At 41.6% G+C, this 27,898-nt stretch overlaps 1 protein-coding gene across 5 annotated transcripts; it reads right to left on the bottom strand.

Moving 5' to 3' along the window:
* Positions 1-211: 211 nt before the first annotated feature.
* On the bottom strand, positions 212-26,721 carry LOC115538251 (uncharacterized). Of its 5 annotated transcripts, XM_030349921.1 has the most exons (17): positions 26,400-26,721; positions 18,782-18,804; positions 18,450-18,491; positions 12,551-12,581; positions 12,225-12,258; positions 11,746-11,859; positions 10,056-10,169; positions 9,641-9,751; positions 9,235-9,309; positions 8,911-8,948; positions 8,119-8,769; positions 5,454-6,146; positions 3,527-5,324; positions 2,911-3,087; positions 2,625-2,798; positions 2,405-2,451; positions 212-1,763 (listed from the first exon to the last, which is right to left on the bottom strand). In XM_030349921.1, the coding sequence occupies exons 3-17, from the start codon at positions 18,480-18,482 to the stop codon at positions 1,219-1,221; spliced, it is 4,635 nt and encodes a 1,544-aa protein (XP_030205781.1). In that variant the 5' UTR covers positions 18,483-18,491; positions 18,782-18,804; positions 26,400-26,721; the 3' UTR covers positions 212-1,218. The 5 variants fall into 5 exon arrangements, with proteins under 5 accessions (XP_030205781.1, XP_030205782.1, XP_030205779.1 ...); XM_030349922.1 differs by lacking the exon at positions 18,782-18,804; XM_030349919.1 differs by lacking the exon at positions 12,225-12,258.
* Positions 26,722-27,898: the final 1,177 nt, after the last annotated feature.

The following is a 27,898-nucleotide window of genomic DNA, read 5'->3' on the forward strand; positions in this document are numbered from 1 at the left end:
GTTTCTTTTAACGAACAAACATTATGTGTTAAAACATTACATTTTTGTTTTCAAGGCTCATCAGCATGCCTTGCGTCAAAGGTTTCTGCTTTCCACTGAGTTTGACCTCCTGTATTGACTGATGGATTAACTGAGGATGATTGAACTGAACTTTTGAATGATTAAAAATGCAAAACAAATGTGAAATACAAATACAATGAGAGAAAAGGCGTTGTGTTTGATCTCACATTTAATCACATTTCCAGACAAGAAGTCAAACAATTGCATTAAAACTGTATAAATAACAAGAAATATAGCCTGTTTCAGGCTGCTCCAGTATCAACATGTATAGGAATGGTCCTCTTTCTCAATGTCCTCTAAATCAGTGGTTCCCTTCCTTTAACTTTAGGAGTACCACTAAATGGATCACATGGTATGTTTCAAAGATTCATGAAAATATAACGAAAACAACAAATCGTAATAATAACTAGAAAATGCATTTCCTGCAGAAAATGCGGTGAGGGCTGTAGTACAAAGTGAGGTTGTAAATATTTTTGAATAAAGCCACATAGATTAAGACATAAAGAAACGTTAAATGGCTTAAATCAAGTTCAAAAGTCTAAATGGAGTCAACAATGTAAAGCCGGTATGAAACTAAAACTGTGATTCTGAATAAAGTTGAAATGACATTGAAATTCCGTTATCAAGATAAACGGCTGAAAATTGATTTAATTACGTCTTAAACAGTTGGAAGTACCAGAGGACGGCTCTGCCATCCTCCCATTGATTCCCATGTTAAAAAAATATAATATTTTAAAAGTAGAATATTCTTAATATCTATCCTTAATATTTGAAAATTTAAGAAATTGAGGAAAGAGATAGGTCCCAAAGTTTGTAGAGAATAATAAAGAAAGAAAGAATAAAACGTATGAAGAAAAATAGTTGAGCGCTGCATGCAGCACTCACCTAATGAGCATAGTAAGAAGGCATTTTTACGTTTGAATTTATGTATGACACATTCATGTCTAATAAGCCGGCTAGTTGGCAGTGGTGACTAGGCGTCATCTTGTCTTCTTTATTCAAGTCATCTTGAATTTTTTCCTTAGCCGATACAGTGCAGTTTTGAGCCGTTTCAAGTGCAACTTAAACTACCATCAGCCCTCAGATAAAGACTGATATGCTTTTGCCTGAAAGAGTTGATTAAGAGTCTGCTCATTTTAAGAAAAACGTTGAATGCGCTTATATCTCACAGAGTGACACATGGCCTTTACCCAACCAGAACCCAGCTAAGAGCTTACGCCCGTCAAACCGAATATTGAAAGTGTGAATATGCTTCTGCTTTTCAGATGAAACATCATCAAACTTCAGCATTCCCCTATCTCTGTCCAGAAACACTCCGAGTCTAGGACCGAAGGGGCCTGTTGTTACACAGGTTGTCCCCCTCGCTGAGTCTGTCCAAGACTTGTACGTCACTTTATTTCCTTTTACTTTGCCGACCAGACTCCAAGACATCTTATTGGTTCCAAACCCACAACTCCGCCCCTTCCTATCGATTTGACTATCAACCACAGCCACACCCACGTGCCCGCTCCACTCCAACTCCCAGTAGCAGAGGTCAGGCAGTTCCTCCACACAGAGCACCTGGGGCCTCATGGACGGGCGCTTGTGGTCCGGGGAGAAACCCTCTATGTCCTTGGCCTTCTTTCGCCTTGCTGTTCTACCGTCCTCAGAGAGGACCAGTCTCTCACCGGCCGTGTTCCCATCAAGCGTGAGCTCAATGCCATCTGAAGGACAACGAGTAAATACAAGACGGTGTTACCGTTGTATCACAATTAGAGCTGTCAAGCGATTAAAATATTTAATCGTGATTAATCGCATTAATGTCATAGTTAACTCTAATTAATCGCGATTAATCGCAAATTATTTTTCTATGCTAAATATCCCTTGATTTTTTTGTCCCATAATTCTTCTCATTTTAATTCTCTTATCAACATGGTGAATTGCATCGGCTTGCCTTGTGCAAATTCTTTTTTATTGATAACAACATTGGCATATACACTGATCAAAACAGGACGATACAAAAAAAGAGCCTATAGTGCAATTAAACGACTGCTTTGAACAAATGTCATTTGAACATAGCAGTCAGGCTACTGCTTCTTTGTTTTGAGCCAAAGAAAAAAAAAAAAAATTTTTTTTTTTTTTTTTTTTTATAAAATAACTGCGTTAATCGCGCGATAAAAAATTTAACGCCGTTAAATTTGGTTTGCGTTAACGTCGTTAATAACGCGTTTAACTGACAGCTCTAATCACAATGATTGCTATCTTTCATGTCGCATCAATATTCATATGATCCTATAATCCTAAACCAGTAAGCAGAACGTTTGATTATGTTTTGTGTATAGATGTATTCCAGTTGAACACTTACACTTCTTTGGAGCTGGCTTTAGTCTGCATTCTCCCCCGTGGTCAATTCTGCAAAAACACACACAATTAAAACACTATATTACCGATCAGTAACACACACACACACACACACACACACACACACACACACACACACACACACACACACACACACACACACACACACACACACACACACACACACACACACACACACACACACACACACACACAGGTGCTACCTGAGTGTCTTCAGACTTTTTTTTGGATCAGCAGCTATGGCAGAAAGCCTCTGTTCTCCAGACTTTTCTGGGTAGTTGTAGCTCAGGTCCAGCTCCTGCAGTTGTGAATGATTGAGCTCAAGCGCTGATGCCAGTGACAGACAGCCAGTTTTTGTCACTTGGCAGTATGACAACCTAAAGGCCAAGCATAAGGGCAAACAAGGTATAATCATACAGAGCACTAAGCGTGTGGTCATGTTTGAAGTTTAAATTCACATATGTGTACAAAGTCACAACATGCACTTACTTGAGAACCTCAAGCCTGCAGCATTTGCTCCTCAGGCTTTCAGCAAGCTTTTCCACTCCTGCATCTTTGATATCATTGTGGCTGAGGTCCAGCACTGTTAGGTTAGAAGAGCTGGACTTCAGGATAGAGGATGCCAAGCCTTCGCAGGACCTGGCAGTGAGGTCACACCTGTTCAGCCTGTAGCAAAAATGGGATAGGCATTGAGGTTCAGGTTCAACACCTCAGAACAAAACCTCTTGGTGCCAAGCTGATATAAATATATCATATTCATATTTATATTCATATTCATATTCATATAATTTATCAAAAAAATCATAAACTACAGTCTGAAAAATAGAATACCACAGCATATTTTCGATATAAATGTGCAAATACATTTTTAACCAACATCCTAAAAGTATATAAATATCTCTCTCATATATATATATATATATATATATATATACTGTATATGAAAAAGATGCAGATGAGTCCAAAAGCCTTGAAACCCCAAATGTAATACCTGCTAGCGTCACAATTAACTGAGTGCAAGCCACTGTTTTTCGCTTAGCAAAACTGACAGTATTACTCACACAAAATAAGTAAAAAATTAGCAACAATATCTGGAAATTCTTACAAAGCTGTTTTGGCGACTTTCACTAGGGGGAGCATTCCTTCAAGAACCTCCTCTGATTTGACGTATTTTTTCAGATCAAACACATTCAGATCCGCATCTGATGTCAATAGGACAAACATCAGGGCGGACCACTGTGGTCGTGTGAATTTTTCAAACGTAAGGCTTTGTTTCTGAAGGTGGTCCTTTATTTCCTTCACTAGAGAATGGTCATTGAGCTCGTTCAAGCAGTGGAACAGATTGATGCGCTTTTCTGCATTGATGTCTCCATCAATCTTTCTCTTGATGTACTCAATTGTGTCCTTGTTGGTCTCAGGCTGGTTTCTTCCTGCCTGGTTCACCAACAGATCACGCAGAGGCTTCTGGTTTGTCTCCAGGGAAAGACCAAGGAGGAAGCGAAGGAACATGTCCCAATCTCCATTGTCGTTTTCCAAAGCTTTGTCCACAGCACATATGTAGAAGTCGGATTGGCCTCCGACTGTAATAGCAGGCTCAGTGAGCACATTTTTCTCTGTGTTGACGAATGTGACAAAGGCATAAACCGCAGCAAGGAACTCCTGAATACTCAGATGGACAAAGCTGTACAGTTTTTGCTTTATCAGATCAAAGCTCTCCATTGAGTTCTGTGTAAACAGGCCAGAGTAGACTGCACAGTCTGTGATGTCCATTTCCCGTTGCTTTAGGTCCTCTTCTATGAAGACCAAGTTACCCCTCTTCAGCTCCTCATATGCCAGCTTCCCCAGGGATAACACAGTTTCTTTGTTTTTCTTGGTCCAGTATGACTCTGTACCATTGACGTCCTCCCTTTTCTCATCACCACCCTGGAATTTTTCAATGCTCACTTTGCACTGTAACAAGAGGAAGCATATGTACATGTCGGTCAAAGTCTTGGGCATGTGCTGCACGTTCTCCTCGCTATGCATCAAGTCTTCCAGCACAGTGGAGGTAATCCAACAGAAGACTGGAATGTAGCACATGATGTAAAGTGCCCTTGAGGTTTTGATGTGGGAGAAGATTCTCTCGGCCAGCTCTGGATCGTATCTTTTTCTGAAGTATTGCTCCCTTTGGTGGTCATTGAATCCACGGACTTCGGTAACCAGGTCGATGCACTCCGGAGGAATGTTTCTGGAGGATGCGGGCCGCGCAGTGATCCAGAGCTGTGCTCGGGGAAGCAGGTTTCCCCTGATGAGATTCGTCAGCAGGACTTTCAAAGGAGCTGGCTTTTTCATGTCCGACCAGTCTATACTTTCACTGAAATTAAGATCCAGCCGACACTCATCAAAGCCATCGAGTACAATAAGGATTTTGTAATTGTGATAATTTGTGATTTCTGATGTCTTCATTTCGGGAAAGAAGCTATTTATAATTTCTTCAAAGCTGTGCTCTACAGTATTCATCAAATTCAGCTCCCGGAAGGGAAATGTAAAGAGAAAATATATGCCCTGATTGACTGCGCCTTCCGCCCAGTCCAACATGTACTTCTGTAAAGCAATTGTCTTTCCACTCCCTGCAATTCCATTTGTCAGAACACTTCTTATTCCTCCATTTTGTCCTGATTTGAAGATGTCATGATGTTTGATTGCCGTTTCCTGTCTACCACTTTCAAATGATGCTGCTTGAACCCGCCTGCTTTCGTTCTGACCAATGACATCGTCACTCTCGCCCTTTATGATGTATAGCTCTGTGTAGATCTCATTCAGAAGAGCTGACTTTCCTTGTTGGGTGATCCCTTCGGAGACTCGTTCAAACTGCTTGATCAAATGAGCTTTAAGTTTCCTCTGGCTTGCAAAATCCGGCTTTTCTGAATCGAAATAAAATGTGAAGGAAACAAAACTGATTTAGTGCACACTTAACATATAGTGGATTGTTGATCATATGCTGCTTTTGGTTTTATAAACATATTAATCAGTATTTACATCTAATTGCTTACCTCGTATTTCTGTCTGTCTGTGGATGAATTCAGAGGGGATTTGCTTAGCTTCCAGAGGCCTGGAGAGTATCCAGAGAAGGGCAGACGGAAGCAGATTCCCCCTGATGAGATTTGAAAGCAGCCTACTAACAGGGGCTGCCTCTCTCGGATCGCTCAGGGTTTTAACACTGTCGCCAAAGTCCAGTGGAAGCCCATCCAAACCGTCCAGGACAATTATGAGTTTATACTTCTCAAAGTCAGATATTACAAACTGTTTAGTTTCTGTGAAGACGTCGTTGAGGAGTTCTATCAAGCTTTTCTTTTCTTCTTTGAATTTAGATAGTTGGTGAGAAGTTAGATGGAATACCATTTCTGTGTCCTGTTCCCTTCTCCATATAAAATTAAAAAATCGGGTGGTGCGTGAGGTGACAGCTCCTGCCCACTCTCTTGTGAATTTCTGTGCATGAATGGTTTTTCCAATGCAAGCATCTCCAATTGTTAGAACCGTTTTGATTCTTTCATCTTCTTTTGCTTTGAAAATATCAGCTACAGCAACAGATATTGCCTTGACATTCCCCAAAGCATCACTGCTCTCCTTTTCAATGTGCTCAGTGTTACTTTGGTTGGGATGAATCAAATCTTTGTTATTTTGAAAGTCATTAGTGAACCGTTTCTTCATGCTCTTGGTAAGCTTCTGTCGTCGCTTCACAGAGTCTAAAAGAAATGTACAGAGTAAGCAGAAATGTTAAGTGATTACTGCATGTTAGAAGTATAGATTGATGATAGATAAATGAAAAGATGTGTGGATAGCTTATATATACTGTATAGTAGGGCTGCAAGATTAATCTTCAAAATATCGCTGTATTGATTCTGAGCTCAATTCTTTCTTGTTACTGTATGACCATGATTCTAGCGTGTTCGCATTTTTGTGGCATCGACCATGAAAAGTAAAGTGTTTAGCAGAGCACTGAGAACAGGAAAGAACACTTTTGACTGACACAAGAGTTGAAGCATTGGTGATTAAATTGGTGTGGGCTTAACACGCCCCCTGCCCAACGCTATTTTATAATTCTGCTCTGTTTTTCTGAGTTAACAAGTTAATTAGCTCAGAATTCAGATTTTTCATGGCAAAAAATAAATCCTGCTCGGTTTTTCTGAATTGCCAAGATACCTCAATCGTTGTGTAACTGTTGAGTGTGATATGAGTGATATAATGAGCGATGGTGCATATAAAAAGCACCACACACAGGGACGCGGGAAGTCAGTCCGAGTGGGGGGTGCTGAGAGAGTCTATATAATGACGTCATAATAAATGCTGCGTAACATCCAATGTTTACAGAGACGAGATGACGGGTGACGTCATATTCAGGGCTCCGTTATTCACAAACGTTAGCAAGTAAACAATGTACAAATTAGAGTCAACTCGGCTGATACTGTGCTGAATTTCACACACTAACAACATGCAGACAAGCTGTTGCGGTCCGGGATTATACACAGCGTTATAACAAGGATTCAGGAGGTTATTTCTAAAGGTTTAAAAAGGAAAGTGACAGCAAAAGAAAGCCTTAATTTTCATCAAGAGTTACGAGTTGTCTGATATGAGGAAAGTGACGATTTCTCCGACAAAGTGAACCAGAATCAAAACGATAACATTCTACGTGTCTATTAATATGGCCAGCAACATTTTACACCAGTTTTAGAATGTTTTGCACTACAACAGATGTTGAACACCAACATGCTTATGTAAACTGAGCATAGTACCATATTCATCTATGGACAGATCACATACGGAATGCAGGGAATTGGATGTCCGGCTGGTGTTTTGATCGCAAAGTTTTGCCTTCTTGGGGCCAAAAAAATCGGAAAATACTTATTTTCTGTGACACGTTGCGCTTGTAACAAGCTAGACTTTTTCGAATTTTCCCGTCGCGCACATACCATTGGTCTGCGTTGTGCGTCATAGCCTACGTCAGCCTACACAGACAATGTCCTAAATAAAATGAAATGCTAATATGATAAATATAACAAAAAGAGTGGATGTCAATAATTTCATGAAAAATCATGTTGTATGATAAAATTCTACTCTAAAAAAAATAAAGTATTAATTTGTTCAGAAAACTTTCTCACTTGCTGTTACAGCCAGGGACCGCCAGGGGGGTGCCACAGCACCCTAAGCACCCCCACTTGCTGCGTCCCTGGCCACACACCGAAGCGTTATACTATAGGTGTCCGGAAAACCTAACCCTCAATCGGACGCAGACATTTAACACATAGCTGCTCAGATGGAGCTTCACCAGCTACACCAGTCCAGGTGTTGATCCTGGACAAACGCTGCAATGTCATCAGATCAGAACATTAGAACAAGCTTTCTGTCTGAACAACCCCAAAGTCCTGAGGTACGCCAAGTCGGAAAACCAAAAACAATGCAATCAATATTAATCAAGGCTGTGAGTACATTATTTTTGGCCATGGAAGGTCTTAGAAAAAGGTACACACTCAGGCACCCACTGCAGGTGCATGGGCAGCTCCCCTCTAGCTGACTTTGGGATGTACATGTATATAGTTTGACATTTTCCTGACAAAAGATTCGGTAGGTGTCTATTTGATATATCCCTCTGTATATCGACATTTTTTCCAGAATCGTGCAGCCCTACAGTAAAGATGGATGGATAGATGGATAACATACCTTGACACTCAGTCACTCTGTCAATGAACTCAGTGGGAATCTTATCAGCAGCTGAGTGTTGGGTTAGAATCCACAGGCAAGCAGACGGCAGTAAATTTCCCTTGATGAGGTTTGTCAGTAGCATGTCCACAGAAACTTTCTCTCTGGTGTTAGTCAAGTCATTCTTGGGATCAAAGTCAAGAGGAAGTTGACACATATCCAAACCATCAAGCACAAATGCTATTTTGTAGTCTTTATAATCTGATGTTCTATGCTCACTGTCTTTTCCCAATAAATTATCAAGTAGTTCCTCCAGACTTTCAATTTCTGTTGATTGTAGTTCCCCTAAATTGATTTTAAATAACATATCAATTTCTGGGTAAACCCTTCCCCTTCCCCAGTCCAACATGAGTGTCTGTGCCTGAAAGGTTTTACCAATACCACCCATCCCCTTTGTTAGCACTCTTTTTATAGAGCCTTTGGATTGAAATATTTCATTATATGTAGTTTGTCTTCTTGTGTCCTTGGCTCCAGTTTGGATCTCTCTACCATCCTTTTTGTCTTTCTGCCATCCTGTGATGAACAGGTCAGTTTCAATTTCCTCATTCCTCGGGCGTATCCCGTACTCATCGATGATTCTCTTCTTAAGGTTTTTTGTGAGCTTTTCCTTGGCTGAATAAAGAGATAAGATGATACAACGATTTGAATGCGCGAGAGAGCTATAAAATGTTGCACTCAGAAAAAAAGTATGAAAATAATTGATAGCCAAGGACTGGTGATTCAATTTATGTTTGATCTAAATTAATGTCTTACCTTTTTTCTTGGCAGCTTTGTTTAATTTTTTTTGAATGCTAGGGATGACACACATAAAAAAATAAATAAAAATGCATTCCAGACCAGATCATAATCTGCCACATCCAATCCATACAAGTAATGATGTAAGCCATCAACCAACATACCCACCTACCTAGTGATTCTACTTAATCAACTAACTATTTATGGCTGACTGTCTGCTTAGCACCCTTTCACACAGTGGTAAAGCTTTTGATTGACTTCTTGAAAAAAACATTGTATGGTGCATTTTATTGACCTTATTGTAAAAACAAAGATGTATTACTTTGCTTTAAAAATCCTCACCTTTCCTCAGATTCTCCATTGTTAAAGTTTGGTACGTCATCAGTCACAAAGGCATTGCTGGGACGCTCATCTCGGCTACATGAGACAAGAATAGGGGAAATGTTTTACAAATGACTGATTATATACATCCCCACATAGATATTTGAACAGTGGAAAACTGATGCAAAACAATTTAAAACCCAATTAAAGACGGAGTCATTGATTTTTGCCAAAAGGCATCCATAATGAAAATGGTATCTCCTGAAAAAACGTACAATAGCTTCAGGTATATACCCCCAATATTTACAATATACGATCACAATTCATTTAAATGTGACAACCTATGTACTCATGCATCTGTACCATCAATATGTGTACTTCAATGTGTCTTCCAACGGAGCAAATTGCACAATATAATCCTCCTCACCTGGGCCCTTCCGCTGATTCTTCTCTGCTGAGGTCTGGTGGATGATCAATGGAGCGGTCACTCAGGGAGAGACCGCTGGGTGTAGGTGAGAATGCTCTCTGGTTATCTAGGCTACATGGAAACACAGGAATGTGAAAACAGTGAAAAACTGCTACAAACAAAGTAAAACCCCATTAAAGAGGCATTCACTGATTTCTGACCACAAGATGGCACAAAGGCTGCAATCCTGAAAATGCTACAATAGCTTAATTTCATTATTCCTTATATTTATTATCATAATTTCTGTAACGACAACAGTTGACATTTTAAATGTGGAACTATATGTGCTAATGCATCTGTACCATCAATATGTCCATTTGAATACAAGTGTCTTCCAACTGAGCATGTAGCACAATATAATATTACATCTCCTCACCTGGGCCCTTCCACTGATTTTCCTTTGTTGAGGTCTGGTGGATGATCAATGGAGCGGTCACTCTTCATGGAGACGACGCTTAGTGTAGGTGAGGATGCTCTCTGGTTATCTAGGCTACATGGAAACACAGGAATAAAACATTAAAAATTGTAATGTTTTACAATTGAAAATCATATACATCCGAAAGATATTTGAACAGTGAAAAACTGCTACAAACAAAGTAAAACCCCATTAAAGAGACATTCACTGATTTCTGACAGCAAGATGCCACAAAGGCTACAAAAATCCTGAAATTGCTATCCCCTAAAAACGTACAATAACTTAATTTCATTATTCCTTATATCTTTCATCCTAATTTCTGTGACATTTTAAATGTGGCACTATGGGCCCTATCTTGAAACCTGCGGCACTAAACTTGCACCCTGAGAGGCGTGTCGGCGAAAAGCAGAGGTGTGTTCCAGCGCAAATGATACATCGTACTATCTTACAGATCGATAAAGCAGTTGCGCAACTGACCGACAAATACCTGGTCTAAGTACACCAGCGGATAGCGCAGTTGGTGTTGCTATTTTGACGTACCATGGCAGGTCGGAACTGCAAAATTTTTCCATAGGGGCTGCATGAATGAACACTGTAGTAGGCTATGCCATGCGTTAATTAATAATAATAACAATGATAAACTCTAGCAAAGTTGGCTATATCCCAGCCTTCCAAAACAAAATCATGTTTTAGGGTAAATGATAACGTTAGTTAAATTATTTGGGAAAGAACAGCTGATACAGCGGTAATAAGTTGTATTCAAATCAATGCATCTGCAAACACCGTACAGCAAACACATATTTTCTTGACACAGACATCGTGTACAAGCCCATAACTTTTAGGATTGATGAGTATTTGATCGTGAGAAAACATAGTTTTACCTCGAGTGAGTGTTAAAAAGAATGAGGTGCGTGCGTCTGCATCCATCTGTTTAAACACACGCAAACTAAACACGTAACACATAATACAGTCCATGGCAATGTGCATTAACGGGGGGACACATGCATATTAGGAACACAAGTCGATAATGTATGCTATGTTTGTTAATGTATTGCCGCATATCATTAAATAGACCCACATTTGCGGCCACAGGACCGCATGTCATATGTGTGTTAAGTTTTCTTTGCTGCAATTTACATGACGACTCAGTATTTCGGAAGTTGTAGAAGAAAACACTATTCCATTTGTGAATTAGGGCATTTTATTTGGCCATAAACTGAGCAATTTGAAGTTTGAAATTCATGTGGTCATGCATCTGTCTCATCGGAGACTGCAGACGCGCTGTCAAAATATCAACTCGTCAGGTTCAAATGCGCTCATGGCTCTTAAAGGGGATGGGAGATGGCACTCTCATTGGTTTATTGCACGTTACGCCCAAACCACACCTACGGGTAATTAGGCTACTTCAGGGCAACCCTTTTTAGATTTGCGTCGGGCGCAAGAGTCATTTATCCGCCGGTATAATAGCAACAGCGGCAGAGCCCCGCCCACAAAGCTACTTCCGTTTTGCGCTTCTCACTTGCGTTTCAGACCGTTAAAATATGGCCCTATACATTTATTTGCTAATGCATCTGTTTCATCAATATGTCCATTTGAATACAAGTGTCTTCCAACTGAGCATGTAGCACAATATAATATTACATCTCCTCACCTGGGCCCTTCCACTGATTTTCCTTTGTTGAGGTCTGGTGGATGATCAATGGAGCGGTCACTCTTCATGGAGACGACACTTAGTGTAGGTGAGGATGCTCTCTGGTTATCTAGGCTACATGGAAACACAGGAATAAAACATTAAAAATGTCAATGTTTTACAATTGAATATCGTATACATCCGAAAGATATTTGAACAGTGAAAAACTGCTACAAACAAAGTAAAACCCCATTAAAGAGGCATTCACTGATTTCTGACCACAAGATGGCAAAAAAGGCTGCAATCCTGAAAATGGTATCTCCTAAAAAAACAACTTAATTTCTTTATCCATTTATCATCATAATTTCTGCAACGACAACAGTTGACATATTAAATGTGGCACTATATGTGCTAATGCATCTGTACCATAAATTCATCCATTTCGATACAAGTGTCTACCAACTGAGCTAATTGCACAATCTACTATTACATCTCCTCACCTTGGCCCTTCATCTGATTCTCCATTGTTGAGTTCTGCCAGAGTCATGAAGATAGATGAAGATACATGAAGAAAAATCATATACATCCCACAGAGACATTTTGGAATTGCTTGCTTCATGATTCCAACAGAGGGGACAGGATACAACATACAATTTACTAAATGTTCATTGTCACCTTCTTGGTTGTTCGGACACATTTAGAACCAATTTGTCGATGCCGTTAATAGGCGGCCCATTTTTTGCGTGTGTTTGTATGTGGTTGCCCCCCCTGCTATTTTTGAATAAATAATTACATAAAATAAGAAAATTTCAATAATTTAACTTACTGAGATTTGTCTCGCTCCCAAAGCTGATGGCCTGTATATTAAGCGGAACAGGACAAAAAAAATAATTAATTCAAACATCGATATAAATATTAGTGCATTTAACATTTAATTAATTTTCCACCCCATTCAAACTTTTATTTAATAAATAAAAAAATAAATTCCATTCAATTCAAAGTTGCAATGTGTAAGAGTGAGTCTTTGGGTTACTTAACGTAATCCCTGGTTCTTTTTCTAACTTCGCTCGGTGTTTCACTATGGGAATCGCATAGGCGTGACCTACTACGGAAGCTCCAATTGCACCACATCTGTCCTTGACAGACAGGTCGGACTGTGCCACAGGGCCCCGCCCCCTGCACTTTTACAGTCGACCCTCCTTCCTCAAATTATTCTATACCGGTTTCTTTCTGTGTAAATGCAAGGTGGGACATGTTGGTGAAACACCTCACTCTGTTATCAAAGAACCAGGGATTACGTTAAGTAACCCAAAGTTTTTTTTCTTACTTCGCTCTGTGTTTCACTATGGGAGATATAGACCACTCCCGTATTGCATATGTCCGCCGAAGCCATGCAAATTCAGCCAGGCAGCAAATATCAGTCTGAGTCTGGTGAGATCGTCTCCAGCATGGCTTGAGTCAAAGTGTTCCTCATTTACGGATTAGTGGCCCCTCAAAGACGGCTGGCTCATGTCACGGTGAGAGGAATCGCCCTCCCATGGTTCCTCGTCTGTGGTCTCAGGCTACGGTTACATGATGACGGTCTGAACAGAAGACGCAAAAGTAGCGTCGCGTTTTAATTTTTTATTCCGTGTTTAGACAAGCGTTTTCGAGAGGAAATCTGCGTGCATACGATGACGCAAAAGTGTGTGGAATTCGATTGGGCATTCATGTCAGGCGGCTAGGTGGTGCTCTGACACACTATCACACAACACCGCCATGTCTGAGCGCATGAGTAGAATCTTCTTTCTTTTCTTATCTGCGCCGCGAAAACTAAAACATAATTACAGATCCTTCTCTGTTCAGTAATACTATCTGTACATATCCTGTACATTTCGTGGAAAGACTCCTGTTAGTTTATTAGAGCTGCCAGAGCAGCTTGACGGTCCAACGCATGGAAATAATCCAACATGTTTGTTCATTTCCCTGTACTGGGGCATGTATGTGACGTAAACGCGTACGCGACGTGAGCAGATCTGAGCAGAGTTTTGCGTCTTGGCAGTGTAGACGGAAACGCTACGGCGGAGCGTATTCAAGTTTTCCACTCTGGAGGTTGGATTCAGATTTTTGCGTTTTTAAGCCCCAAAAACGCTGTCACCGTCTAAACGAAAGGCACTTCCTATAAAATATTTTGTTGTTTTTACCCGCAAGCGAACTCGTGTAAACGGGGCCTCAGAATGTGTATTCTAGACTTAAACCTCGGTTAAAATCAGACACTACCAACATTAGGATTATGACTGTATATGCCACAGACGAATAAAGTGTAACGAATAAACTGTTTAAATGAATATTCCTTTCACAGGGCTCATCTCTTAAACACATGTGGTAAGTCATGTTGATTTAAGAACAGGTTAATAAACAAGGCGATGAATGGATTTGAATCAAAGACCTAGCTTCATATAATTGTAATGCATAATATGTTAACTTCATATAATTAATGTTTAATATGTAACTCTTTGTATCTAATGCTTGAATGTATGCCATATGGGTCAGTAAAGTTAAAGGGACACTGTGTAAAAATTACTCCCATCTAGTGGTACAATTGTATATTGCATTCAAACTAATAGTGCTCGCTTGTTCAAAAACTACGGTGGGCAGTATGTGCCAAGAAGCTGTGTCATGACATCCAATACTACCTCATCGAGTCATTCGAGTGATGATGAGGTTCGTTATTTTAAACAAATTTAAAAATGCATTGAACCATTAGTGTAAGCCAGTGATTTTCAACCTTTTTTGAGCCGCGGCACACTTTTTACATTTACAAAATCCTGGGGCACACCACCAACCAAAATGACACAAAATGACACTCTAACACAGTACATTTCATAGATATTGTAGTGGCGATTTGTCCTCAATAAAACAATAACTTGAAAATTAAGAAATCAAACAAAGCAAAGTAATCAAAATAGCCACTGAGGCACCAGGGGGGACGAATCTTACGCAGTGCAGGGGAAAGAGTCAACTGTCCAGTCGTGAATTTAGATTTCTGCAGGTTTATTTTCCGATCTTCCAAGCAAACAAAACAAATGTGCAACAGTGTGAACCAGCAGCCTCACTCCTTTGTCTCTCTCGTACAGCTGGTAAAAAACCATGACCCTTCCCAGTCTTACCTATGCCCGCCACCTCTATATATAGGCTAGTAATAACTTCAAAACAAAAGCATAAACAAACTCAAATTAACTAATTTATAATACAAACGAGTAGGGATGGGAATCGAGAACCGGTTCTTGTTCAGAACCGGTTCTGAGTCAACCGATTCCTTGGAATCATTAGCAAGCCTGCTTAACAATTCCGCTTATCAGTTCCGGTCGCGGCAAATGCGTTGTGACGTCACACACACGCTGCTTTGATTTGGTTCAGAACGCAGCAAACATGTCGCCGCCGAGGAAGAATCGCATTGTGCGTTCACACCAAACGCGACGGGGCGACAAGATCCCATACAAAGTGAACGTAGAGACGCGTATAAGGGCGAATTTTTCGCGGGACAAAACCGGCGACAAGTTTTTGTCGTGATGGCAGCCAATCAGCGTTCAACAGCGTGATAACTGAGTGACATGTGTAACGTAACAGCCAATCAGCGTTCAGCCGTCAAACTCATTGCAGTGCAGTCCGGGGTGAACTGCGGCATGGAGGAGAAAGTGATTGTTGCAGTTTGCGACTCCCGGAGCTCTATATATAATAGTATATAATAAATTATAATTGTATATATAATATCAAGGCCAACAGCTCCGTTGCCTCCGGATGGCCGTAGCGTGGGGAGCTCTCATAGGGATTGGGCTTCTCGGGATTTGTTTACCGGCATTGCTATGGTTTCCGGTCTTGTGTGTTCCAACGGTTTATTAGGTAGGCCCATCTAATAAATCTCTGTCTAATCAATGCTTCATTTTGTTTATGTCAGTTGAATTCTGTTACAAGTTGAATGCAAATGAGCACTGTTAGCATTCCAAAAGGCACAAGCTCTTACTTGACTGTTTTCAGTCTGTGTTTTTAGTTGCATGGCACATAATGATGGCATTTGGGCTTAAAAAGCCAAACATATATTTTTTCGTCTAGACCAGTTGATTTGAAAATGTACAATTTCCAAATACTAGAAGCACTTCTGATCAGATATTAAAGAGATTTAATACAAACAAACACATTTATACTTATTTTCTCACCCAATGAGAATCGATAAGAGAATCGATAAGGAATCGGATCGATAAGCAGAATCGGAATCGGAATCGTGAAATTCTTATCAATTCCAATCCCTACAAACGAGAAAATAAACATAAAAGTCATATTATTTTATATTAAGCAAACAAACTAAATAAATGTTTTACAATTAAATCTAAGAACTGCATAGCTCCAACACATATAGTTAATAATATATTTTCTAAATGTAATTATACTCACTAAGTGTGAAACCTGGGCCTGTTTCGATGAACACAAAATGGATATCCTGGCAGGAATGGTAGAAAGACACACACGAAGCTCTTCCTCAACAGCTCTCAGTCTCTCTCTGTTTTAATGTTTAATTACCATTAGGGCTGACCCGAATGCCATTTTTCAGGCTTCGAAAACTCGTTGGTTTTTCCGAGCAAATATTCGAATACTCGTTCCAGAAAAAAACACCATCATAAAACAACATTAATAATCCCTATATACTCCCTGGACCCGATTTTGACAGTATCTGCATATTTTGTTGAATATTTGATAGCTTTTGAACGTTAATTAGTAGGCCTAAGTTGGTTGAAATTCTTTAGTTTTTCCCCGTGAAAGCGAACAGCTGTTGTTCCGTTCCAAATCAGCTGTCCTCTGCCATCTCAGCCCTTACGGGAGCTTTTCAATTCATCCTGAAACGTGCATCTTTTCAGGGAATTTGTACAATAAATCCATAACAAATACCGAACATTGATTGTCTTATGTGTCCATATTATATCCATTACATTGATCGGGTATTCCCAAGACGCTCACGCTCTGCAGCAAGCCAGTCACAGTTGATTGGCGCGGCGCTGTACAGCGAACGTAAACAAACAACTAAGGTTAGCATTTCGTCAAGTATTACTTTTCTTCCCGAGATCCCGCTAATGTTGTGTTATAAAGTAAAGGGAAACAAGATATCTATTCTTCCTCCACCTCTCTCGCTTCTCTGCTTGGTGTCGCTGACGCTTATAGTTTGCCTCCCTCGCTCTTGTAACGTCACGTACGTGGAAAAAAATAAACGAAGCTCAGAATACTGATTTAAGCTTTGAATACCAATTTTCCGAGTAGCCGTTAGCTGTAAAAATCCATAGATTAGCCGCACCGTTATATAAGCCGCAGAATCGAAAAATGGGAAAAAAGGCGGGGCTTATAGTCAGAAAATTACGATACATTATCTGCGACACTTTATTACAGCACAGACACCCGACAATGGTTAATTGGGTGATATTAGAACATTTCCCACGGCACACCTGACGATCTCTCGCGGCACACTAGTGTGCCGCGGCACACTGGTTGAAAATCACTAAGCTAATGATTTATGAGTAATTATTCCTTATGCAAGATAGTGAAGTATTTCAGTCATCATTCACGCTGGCTCAGAGTGAAAACGCGTTTGTATTTCCTGTACAACGTAGTGCTTTTTGTCCCTCTCGGCAGTTCATAGACCGGAAGAACATGGAAGCCTCCATGAAGCTTACCCGTCCTATGTAACTACATATTAATTATTCTTCGCTCAGGAGGATAATGGTAGGACCATTCGATTAGAAGCTCTGATTGGTCTAGATAATCACAGCTTTAGGCCCCATCCACACGGAGCAGAAACAGGCGAAAACGATCCAGTTTCGTTCAATGCGGTTCAGGAATATCTCCGTAAAGACGGAGTCATTGCGAAACCGCATCGAGCTGTAGAAACGCTGTCGTAAATATTCAAGGCGCTGGTTCTCCACAGAAAAAAGTGGAGCACATCAAGCCTGCGCACATACATGCGCGCATACAGCCTGCGTGCCGTATACAAACATTCAGTCACGAGTAGATTCAACCTGAACAGAAATACTTCTTTATGGACAGTTAGTAATTACATTTATCAAGGGGCTTTATTTAAAGCTATAAAAAGAATACAAATTAAATAATGAATAAAAAATTCAACGCAACTCTGACGTCCCCCAGCTGGTGGGGGGCTAATGGCGTCATTGTTTGCGTTTCAGGCGTCCACACAAATCCTAACACGAAACCGCATAGGTCCGGATAGATTTGAAACCACCTCCGAGGGTTGTTTCAGAAATGTGCGGTTTCGGGCACCGGATTCGCCGGCTCCGTCTGGACGGTCGGTCGAAACGCACAAGGCTTATGCGGTTTCACCAAAAAATCGTGGTGATGTTGTTACTCTCTGCGGTGACAATAAAGCCTTGATCATTCAAACCAAGTCTCGTCCTTCTCGACCTCTTGTAATTTGTTAGAGCATTAGATTGTGGGTTTTATCCAGGACAGTAGCGACCCTTGGCAGCGTTGCTGTAACACAAAAACAACTGTTGTGTAGAACGGAACGCGGCTGAGCATTTCACGTACATAGCCATTGCCCCTGCACCGGGCACAGGAATCTGGCTCTACAGAATGAGGCGGAGGTTGCAAAGCCTTAAGCACAGTATTGGGTCGAAGCAGTGCAAAGGTGCCGTCCTCGTTAAGTAACAAGCAGCTCGGGCCGACAGACAGAGCGGCCAACTCACCGGCACACCTGGGCCCTTCATCTGATTCTCCATGGTTGAGTTCTGTTGGAATCATGAAGATGGATGAAGAATTATCAATATACATCCCACACTGACATTTTGCAATTGCATGCTTTAAAATAAAGTTGTTACAATTTACTAAATGTTCAATGTCGCCTTCCTGGTTGTTCCGACACTTTTAGAACCACTTTGTCGATGCCGTTAATAGGCGGCCCACAGCACTAGGCCTGTGCTTGTGTGTGATTGCCCCCCCTGCTATTTTTCTAATAAATAATTACATAAAATAAAAATATAAAATTTATAATATATGAAATATAAATAATTTGACTTACTGTGCTTGTCTTTTACCCCGCCTCTGTCATTTAAACACAGGACCAAAAATATATATTAATCCAAACATTGATTAAATAGAAATAGAAGTGCTTTTAACATTACATTTATTTTCAGAACCAATTTAAACATTTATTCAATCAATTAAAAAATGTATTCTATTCAATTCAAAGTCACAATGTGTAACGCCTGATTTCCACCGGGGACGTAAGCGTCACCGCTGCTGATCGCTGCCACTCTAATCAATGAAACCATTCCCAACGGGCGCGCTGCGGAACGTCTCAGCAGCGTCCCAGGAGCGCCGCGCCGCGCCGCGCCGCGCAGCACTATCATTCCGTAGCACTTCTATTTTTAACGCGAGCCATTGCTGAACCGCGTCAATTTCAACAGAGCAGATCGAGCAGAGCAGGAAGTGAAAAAGTAAAAGCCATAGAGAATTTGTCAATTTTCAAAATAGAACACAATACTCAGCTCATGTAGCCTATCACCAGTGGCGCAAAAAGTGGGTATGCACTATATGCGGCGCATAGGGGCGCCGCACCAGAGGGGGCGCCAAAGCGATGGAAGTAAAAAAAATTGAGTCTGCATTTTTTGTTTTTAACAGCGTTTGTGTAACAGAGGGACGTCACTGATAAGGCGCCCCCCCCCTCCTCCCCACACGGCGCTCCAGTGGGCGCCCCCTCGACCACGCCCTGGAGGCGAGCGCCAAAGTGTCTTCATTTGAACCGTATTGTCATCTCATGACACATACCTCAATATGGAGAGGCAGAGAAGAAAGCCCTCGGGTTCACAACATAGAAAAAGAAAGATTGGGAAGGAAAAAGGGTGCACAGGGATGAAAGAAAGCTTTTCAAAGTGGTTGAAAGACAGTCGTTTTTATGTCAGTGTATCAAGAGGAGGCTTGTAAATATTCAGGTTAGCTAAATCTACTACTAGTAAAACAACAGGTTAGCCTACTGTTGTCTTGCAACTGTGTACTGATCAGAATGGAGCCTACAATATAACGGATCATAACGAGAAAAATAAAGGAACTTGTTTGTGGTTATTTTGTTTTACTTCAATCTCTATGCAAGTCTTTGATTTATGTCAATAGAACCAGTAAAAACGGAGTTATAAAGTTGATACTTTATAACTCCGTTAATAATCCAAAAGTTAATAAATTAATAATCCAAAAAAATAAATAAAGATTATTATCGTATCTGAATCGAGACTGAATCGTTCTACACAGTATTGCGATGCATCAAATAATCGATTATTTTTCCCACCCCTATTGGTTACTGTACTCCAGTAACAGTTCCAACAGTTCTAACAGAGTCTATTGTTTTGCATGTAAGCTTTTTGGTGAAGCTAGAGTTGCTGACACGCGCCTTGTGGTGGGGTATGATGACTGGCAGTGTCTTTCAAAGATACTGAAGCACCATGAAACAAGTGGTTACCACATAAATGCTTTTCTGATGTGGAAAGAATTGGCCTGGGTAAAACTATTGATAGCAAATTGCAGAGAGCCTGTTGACTCGAGTGATCGACTGCATACTCTTCCCTGCAGAAAGAAACCTACCACTGAGGGGGACAAAATGCACGTTTTGTTAGGAAATCCTAGAAATGGAAATTTTCTGGGGATCCTTGATCTCTTATAGCACGGTATGATGTTACACTGGCAGAGCATCTTAGAAAGGCTGCCTCTAAAAAAAAACACCGGATATCTGTCCTGATGCACTCAAAATGAATTTTTTGATTCAATATCAGAGTGTGTTTTAGGTCAAATTTGTGCCCAGATCAAAGGGGGGGGGGGGGGGGGGGGCTGCTATGTGTCTGCCTACCCTCCAGAAAGTAGGCAGTTGCGCCCCTGCCTATCACAACACATCATAGACCGCGGAACCGGCCGGGCCAGGGGGGCCGTGGCCCGGGTAACTTTTTGAAATGATTATTAAAAAAATAAATGAATGTTGGCCTGTAAGTTTTTTTTTCAACTCAAAACCGACAAGATCAAACTTAAACACAACCCATGCTGTAATAATTTAATCAAGCGTATTTCTAAACCAATTTTGTTCACGTCACACGTCATGCATGAATGTTGCAAAATGTAGACCTATAACTGCGCAGCACTGAAAATCGCGCGAAAGAAGTAGAACTAGTGATTGTGGTAGACTGCAGAGATTGTTCGTGGCGTGGATTGGAATATCAAAATGAAAAGGCACAAAACCATTTTTGAATATTTCAAAGGAAAACAAATAAAAAGCGCAGCATCATCTGATGGGACAGCTGTACCCCAACCTTCAACTGTGGACCACCAACCAAGCAACAGAGAGGAATGTTCTTCAACTCCAACTACGCTAACCGAACCAAACCTAGCTGAGGCTAGCCATGGGAACTGCTCAAGTGAGTGCTGCAGGGATCTTACAACGCCTCATCAACCAAGCAATCCCGATGTGCTAAAAAGAACCAAGAGGGTGCTATGTAGGCTAGCCTTCTGTGCTGTGTTGACTGTTTTGGCAATTTGCGCACTTCTGTGCTGGCATATTTTGGACTTGGGTTATTAGTGTTGTTGGCTGTTTGGACATTTAAAGTAAAATCATCCTGGCAAAGTGATGTGCATCCGCATCCGCATTCTCGCTCTCTCTCTCTCTCTCTCTCTCTCTCTCTCTCTCTCTCTCTCTCTCTCTCTCTCTCTCTCTCTCTCTCTCTCTCTTTAGTACTGGTACAAGCAAGCAGTTTCAGTTGCGTTACCACCGACCACCGAGGTACCTTTCTTGTGCATTTTATTCTGCGCTGTTCTGTGCTGGCTGACGTGACTGATGGCATTACGTGCGTGTCCTCGTATACCGTGCATAGCCTTGGCTATGGATAATGTCGGACCTAAAATGTTGGTGACCCCCTCTTGCGATTGTGGCCCCCCCTTGTTCAAACACGTTCCGCGGTCTATGCAACACATCCATGTTGCCGACTCAGAGGGTCGGCAACATGGACGACGAGAGACTGATTGTCGAAGTGGAGCAACATAAAATGATTTATGAAATAAATAATAAGGACAATGTCAGAAAGGACAAAGCCTGGCATTTAATTGCAGTAGTTTTGGGAGTGGAAGGTGAGTACATTAGCTTTGGGATTATCATGTGATCTCGTGATTTCGCGTGAATACAGCTGGCTCGCAAGGCAACGCTACGCTGCCGTTACGCGCCCGAAGGGAATTGACGCAGGGCAGTTTGCAGCCGTTCCGTGGCGCGTAACGGCTTCTTCTACCCTCTCAGGTAGAAAGCGGGAAACTTTCAGATTTCAAAAAACGATAAAATGTATAGAACGCCGGTCATTATCTGCGACTTATTTGTGATAATGACCGGCGAAGTTCTATACATTATCCCGCTTATAACTCGGCTACTTGCCGAAACGCAAAAAATCCCTTCACACGGTGTGTCTTTTTACAATTTATTTGTTACCAGCATTCGTAGTATTATCGTAGTATCAGCAGAGAAATAGTCTGCAAAAGACGTTGACGTTACTTAGCAACCGTCAACGCTGGGGTTGATAAGTCACCGGACTTCTTGCGGAGTGATACGAAAGACGTGAATCAGAGGCAAAAAATGGACTTTCCTTGACAGCGGTCATTATATGCTTAGTAACGATCATTATCGAAAGATATTCACCGCCGGAAGTCGGGAAGGCCCATGCCAGAGAACGGAGCAGCATTGAGAAGAGCCGTGTAATAAGTTATTATAACTCTATGATTGTAGGCGTAGCCGTCTACTAGGCTTCGCCTTATGGGCCGTGCGCGCACTCACGTGCACTGAACATTTCAGCAATGCACCAATCAACTTGGGCACCGGCTACATCTGTGAAGATATTCCACACACATTTGTAGTTGCACTTACAGAGTTAGCGTGACCCTAGACAACGTGGCAATAAACATTATGAAGCTGAGCACCACACGTCTGATAGCAACCAAACGTTGGGCGCCCGCCCCCTTGTAGTGATAGGAGTCCTGAATATTACTGAGACATACAAATGATCAAGCACATAACACATTTACTTTGGTAGGGGGGCTTTGGTAGTGGTGTTGCTGTGCTATCTCCACAGAGACAACGCAGCAATATGATCATGAGCAGTTCCAACTGGAGAGAAAGTGAAATCCGTGAGAGAAGGTGATGCAGTCGTATTAAACAAAGACGGTGAAAGATGATTGAACAACCCAGTCTCACGGAAATACGTGACACTGTCACGTCATTTAATCCATTCATTCGTGATCTGGGACACGTAATTACATTTTTTTCGTGCCAAAAGCACACATTTCTAACAATATGACAGCTTTTGGCCACCCGTTTCTACTTTCAAGATTAAATGACGTGACGTGACAGTGTCATGTATTTCCGTGAGACTTGGTTGCATTGAAATGAATGGAGGCGGCGAGTTGCCGCGTGGCAGTGTGTAAGCAGCTTCAAGGCCTAAACACACCGGCGCCGAAGCGGCACGTCAAAAAGTCTGCCCCCATTATTCCGGACATACTAGCCCACACCGACGGCCGCTAGACGCGTGCCGCCCCACTAGGCTTCAAGCCACTGCTATATTCCCTAGCGTCGCCGCCCCTGAAAAAGCGCATATTTAAAGCTGTTTGGTAGGCTTGAAGGCCTAAACACACCGGCGCCGAAGCGTCGCGTCAAAAAGTCTGCCCCTATTATTCCAAAGACAACTCCAAAAAGGACATTGCCTGGCGAGCCATAGCTCTGGAGATTAGCTCTTCAGGTGGAAATCAACAATGGTGGACTAAGTACCCAAACAATTAACCATAATGGGAAATAGACGAAATCAAGTCACATATAATCACACCATGTAGAAACCAGATTACTTGTAATATATATATTTTTATTTAAGGCAAGGCAACTTCATTTATATAGCACTTTTCATGCATGAAGCAGACTCAAAGTGCTTCACATAGAAACATTCTCATACAATAAAATAGATAAGTAAAAGAAAACACAGGCAAAGCTCAAAAATGCATTGTCATGTATTAACTGTCTCTCTGATATCAGATCATGTATTAACTGTCTCTCTGGATTTAAAGGCCCACTATGCAACTTTTTTAGCCAAAATTACATTAATTATAATGGTTGAGAGTTATTCTGATGGTTCTGCAACCATTTCTGGGTCGTTTGGTGGGTGTGTCATTGCCCCATGTCACCTCTCCAAGGAAAAAGCGCATATGCAACTTGCTCTGTTCGGACCGACACAATCCGGATGTGACGCAGCGGAAGTATCCAATCGCGCCTCGAAAATGTAGTCAGATTGTAGTTTCGAAAATGCTTTACGGCACAGACACACACCCAAACATGGCACCGGCTAGATATAAACAGCCAGTTGCGAGGCAATTGTTGCATTCATCATGGATCAATCGACTGATAAGGGACCCAAGAGGCGACTGTCGGTGGAACAAAAGAAGAATGGACCAGAAAAGAGATCAGACACGAGTGAAAGGGGAACTATGCAACTTTTTTGGCTTGATTTACCTTAATATAACAGGGTAAGAGTCATTGCGATGGTTCTATTATACATTTTTGTTCGATTGTTCGTTGTTTCGACTCCCCCTTGCGCATCTTGGCGGAGAAAATGAATATATTTCTGCCGGCGACCCGCCGCCCACTCTCGCGGGAGTCTCGGGTCTCGCAAAGTAACGAATTGCTTTACGGCACAGACCCCCAAACACGGAACCGGCTCGATATAAACACAAGTAACTAAGGGATTGTTACATTCATCATAGATCAGCCGACTAAAAAGAGACAGAGAAACCCAATGTCGGAGGAACAGAAGAAGAGAAAGGGAGACTGACCGACAGAGAGGCCAGACACGAGTAAACGTTGGGCAAGCTTTTCAGAAAAAGAAGACTGCAAATCAGACGCCGACTTGGCCGTGTTGCTTTTGAAATTGAAAGTACCCTTGGGTGAACTTTGTCTTCGTGGTATTCTTTATGTTGATAGTCTCTGTACAAATGTGTTTGCTCAACCATTTTGTTGTGAGCCCTGTAAAAATTGTTTTCTCGACCGTTTTGTTGTGAGCCCTGTATGTTTCTAGCTTGCTTGGTTGCAACCATATAAACACCTTTGTTTCCATGGGTGTTTTGCTGTTCGTCTGTCTCGTCCCCCAGATACAGACTGAATCCCCGAATCCAGGTTCTTGTTTATTTCGATTATTATGTTGGCCAACACTCTTACACTGATTGTTCTGTTCAACCTAAGATAAAACAATTATAATCTAGGATATAAATTCTCCCGTCAACTATAAAAAAGGATGGATTTATGTTTATTGCAATACAAATACACCATTTTAAAAATGTATAACCCTGCCTACTAGTGATGCGCGAGAGGGCGTTTTTTTAACACCCGCCCCAACCCGACCCAAGACATTTTCCAAACCGCCCCGCCCGACCCGTGGGGAATTCTGAAGCGGCCCGCCCGACCCTCCCAATTTGACCCGCAAAAAAATAAAAATAATAATAACAACAAATAAAATAAAAAGCCTGGGGCTGAGGCTTATGCCTAATTTAACACGTAACTAAATGAGAAGGATTTGCGCTAAATTCGCATTATTGTGAAACTTCAACGGCAGGTCTACATCAAACAACAACAACAACGACAGCTTTACGCAATTATTTATTGAAGAACTGTTAACAAATGCGTGGTTGCGGGTTTTGACTTTTTTGACCCGCCCCACCCGAACCCGCGATACTTAGAGAAAACTGCTACCCAACCCACCCGGCCCGCGGGTGCCCGCGGGTGCCCCTGAATTGTTGGGGGGGGGGGGGGGGGGGGGGGGGGGGGGGGGGTGGTAGCAAACAATTGTTGACGGGGGGGAGCATACGTGGCCGTGTGCAACTCCTCACACTATGGGCTGGTGGATAATTCAATGTTTATTTATTTTTTATTTTTTATTGCCATGGGCCCCCCCTCTGCCTTGGGGCCCCCCACAACTGTCTCACTTTCCCCCGCAGTCCGTCGGCCCTGCACGCAGGTATTGGAATGTCCAAAATCTTTTAAATTAAATAGTTATCCATAAATACAAACTTAAAAACAGAAGTATACAAGTAAGAATTTTTTTTTTTTTGGGGCCCCCCTCAGGACTTGAGGCCCTACGCGCAGCGCGTAGTGCGCGTTATGGGAACGGCGGCACTGGGTAGCATACCGACTTGAGTTTGTTGATCTGCTGCTTTCAAAACATATCACAACGGAGCTGCAGCGCGACGCTTCCTATTGGTGCTAGGGGCGGCAATTGACGCGCGTGAAATGCGCACCGCTGCGCCCAAATACGCACACATATCCTAGATCGGTGGGCAAATGAAAGGCTCGTGACGAAGGATTCGAATCTCCCTGTGCACATACGTTATTTTAACAGTTGAATAGGTAAATTATTAAATAACAACAAATTCATTCCGTGGCACAATTCGTCCTCCATACACGTCGACAGTACACCACCGATTGATTTGAGCAACGCATGCCCAACTCGAAATTGTGCGGGACACACAATGCCATTAATGCTATGTCATTGGTTTGGAAAACGACCTCGATCATTTAGGCCTATTGTAAAGATGTAAAAGATGTAGCCTACCGAGTCGAGTGTATATACCTACATTAGACCTACCTCGATATCAGCTGTGTCGATGGAGATTCTTTAACTTCCTTTAGATAGCCTACATATTTCAGGGCAGACATACCCCTATGGGCTGTACAATACATACAATACATACCCCCCATTGTTGGACTGCGGAACAGGCGTTTTGAAAAAAAACAAAAACGAAACAACTATTCTTTCGGTTACCGAAATTAATAATCCAAAGAGAAATGTAATAAAGTAAAAATCCAGAGAACCCCTTTTGGTTCCATTTGCCTTCTTATATCATATGAATAACGGATTCATCGAACATGGTGGATAGTGTGTTCGAGCATAAAACTAAAGAGGAAGTGACTTGCGTCTTTGAAGCTGTACCATCATACGTCATTGGCCTCAACAGCATCATAGAGAAAAACTGGGAGATGAACACAGGGATCCACATTTTTTATTAATTTGTATAATCATCAGGGGAAAAGGCAAAGAACATAATATAGGTCTCAAAATTGAATAACGTTAAACAGATGCCTTTCAAAGAAGGTTTCTAGCCTACGCTTATTTACAACCAGTGTCTCTGGCTATGCCTTTCTGCATTACAAGTTAAAAATACAGGTTTTAGATAAAATATTTATGAAATGAAACAGATCAGTAACTGCAGGATGGCTGAACATCAACTTAGAGCATGTGTGAAATTTAGTTCAATACTTCTTTGCAGGGGTGGACTGGGACAGAAATTCAGCCCTGGCATTTTCTGTCCAGACCAGCCTACTACATTATCAGCACCAGGGGTGGGACGAGACGAACGGGAAGGACCCTGTATCTACTTGATTAAAACAATTTAATCAAGTGCATACATCCGAATAATAGCACAGCACTGTAAATAGCAGTTGTTTTTTGCTTTTTTTGTTTTAGTTTTTCAAGTTATTTTCTCTTGTGAAACCTGAACAGGAAGTTAACAGATCTCCTGTGGTCGCTGCATCTCCACACCCCATGTCTACATTGTCATTATGAAACCATAAATAGAGAATTAAAAAAAAAAAAAAATCAGTGTAAAAGTCTAAGACATGAATTACAGGTCTGAATAGATATGCATTTTCATATACGTATATGTGCACGTGTGTATATTGCCCTACTTCCTCGTCCGCAGGTCGACACGTTGTGCTGCCTTGACAGTTAAGTCGCGTTAGGCTCTGTCAGCCTCCATCCTCCTGGTGAAGCCCGGGCCGGCGTGGCCAACATGTGAAGAGGCCTGAGCTGTTGCCAAGCGTGAATCCCAATCAATGTGGTCAATCACAATACAGAGGAGCATATTGTATGAATTGTTCATCCTTAACTGCAAATTATTATTGCTATTGTTTTATTATTTATTGAGTTGTGAGGCTTAAATAGGCGACGCCAGGAACACTGAAGCCGTTTCAAAAGGGTTAGCCTACTGACAAGTATTGGCCATCAACAGAGCTGCTGTAAATCAAACATGCCTCCAGGTATTTCAACAATCAACTTCTATGCAATATCAACTTGGACACGTGCGA

This window comes from Gadus morhua, unplaced genomic scaffold (assembly GCF_902167405.1).
Source record: "Gadus morhua unplaced genomic scaffold, gadMor3.0, whole genome shotgun sequence".
Lineage (NCBI taxonomy): Eukaryota > Metazoa > Chordata > Actinopteri > Gadiformes > Gadidae > Gadus > Gadus morhua.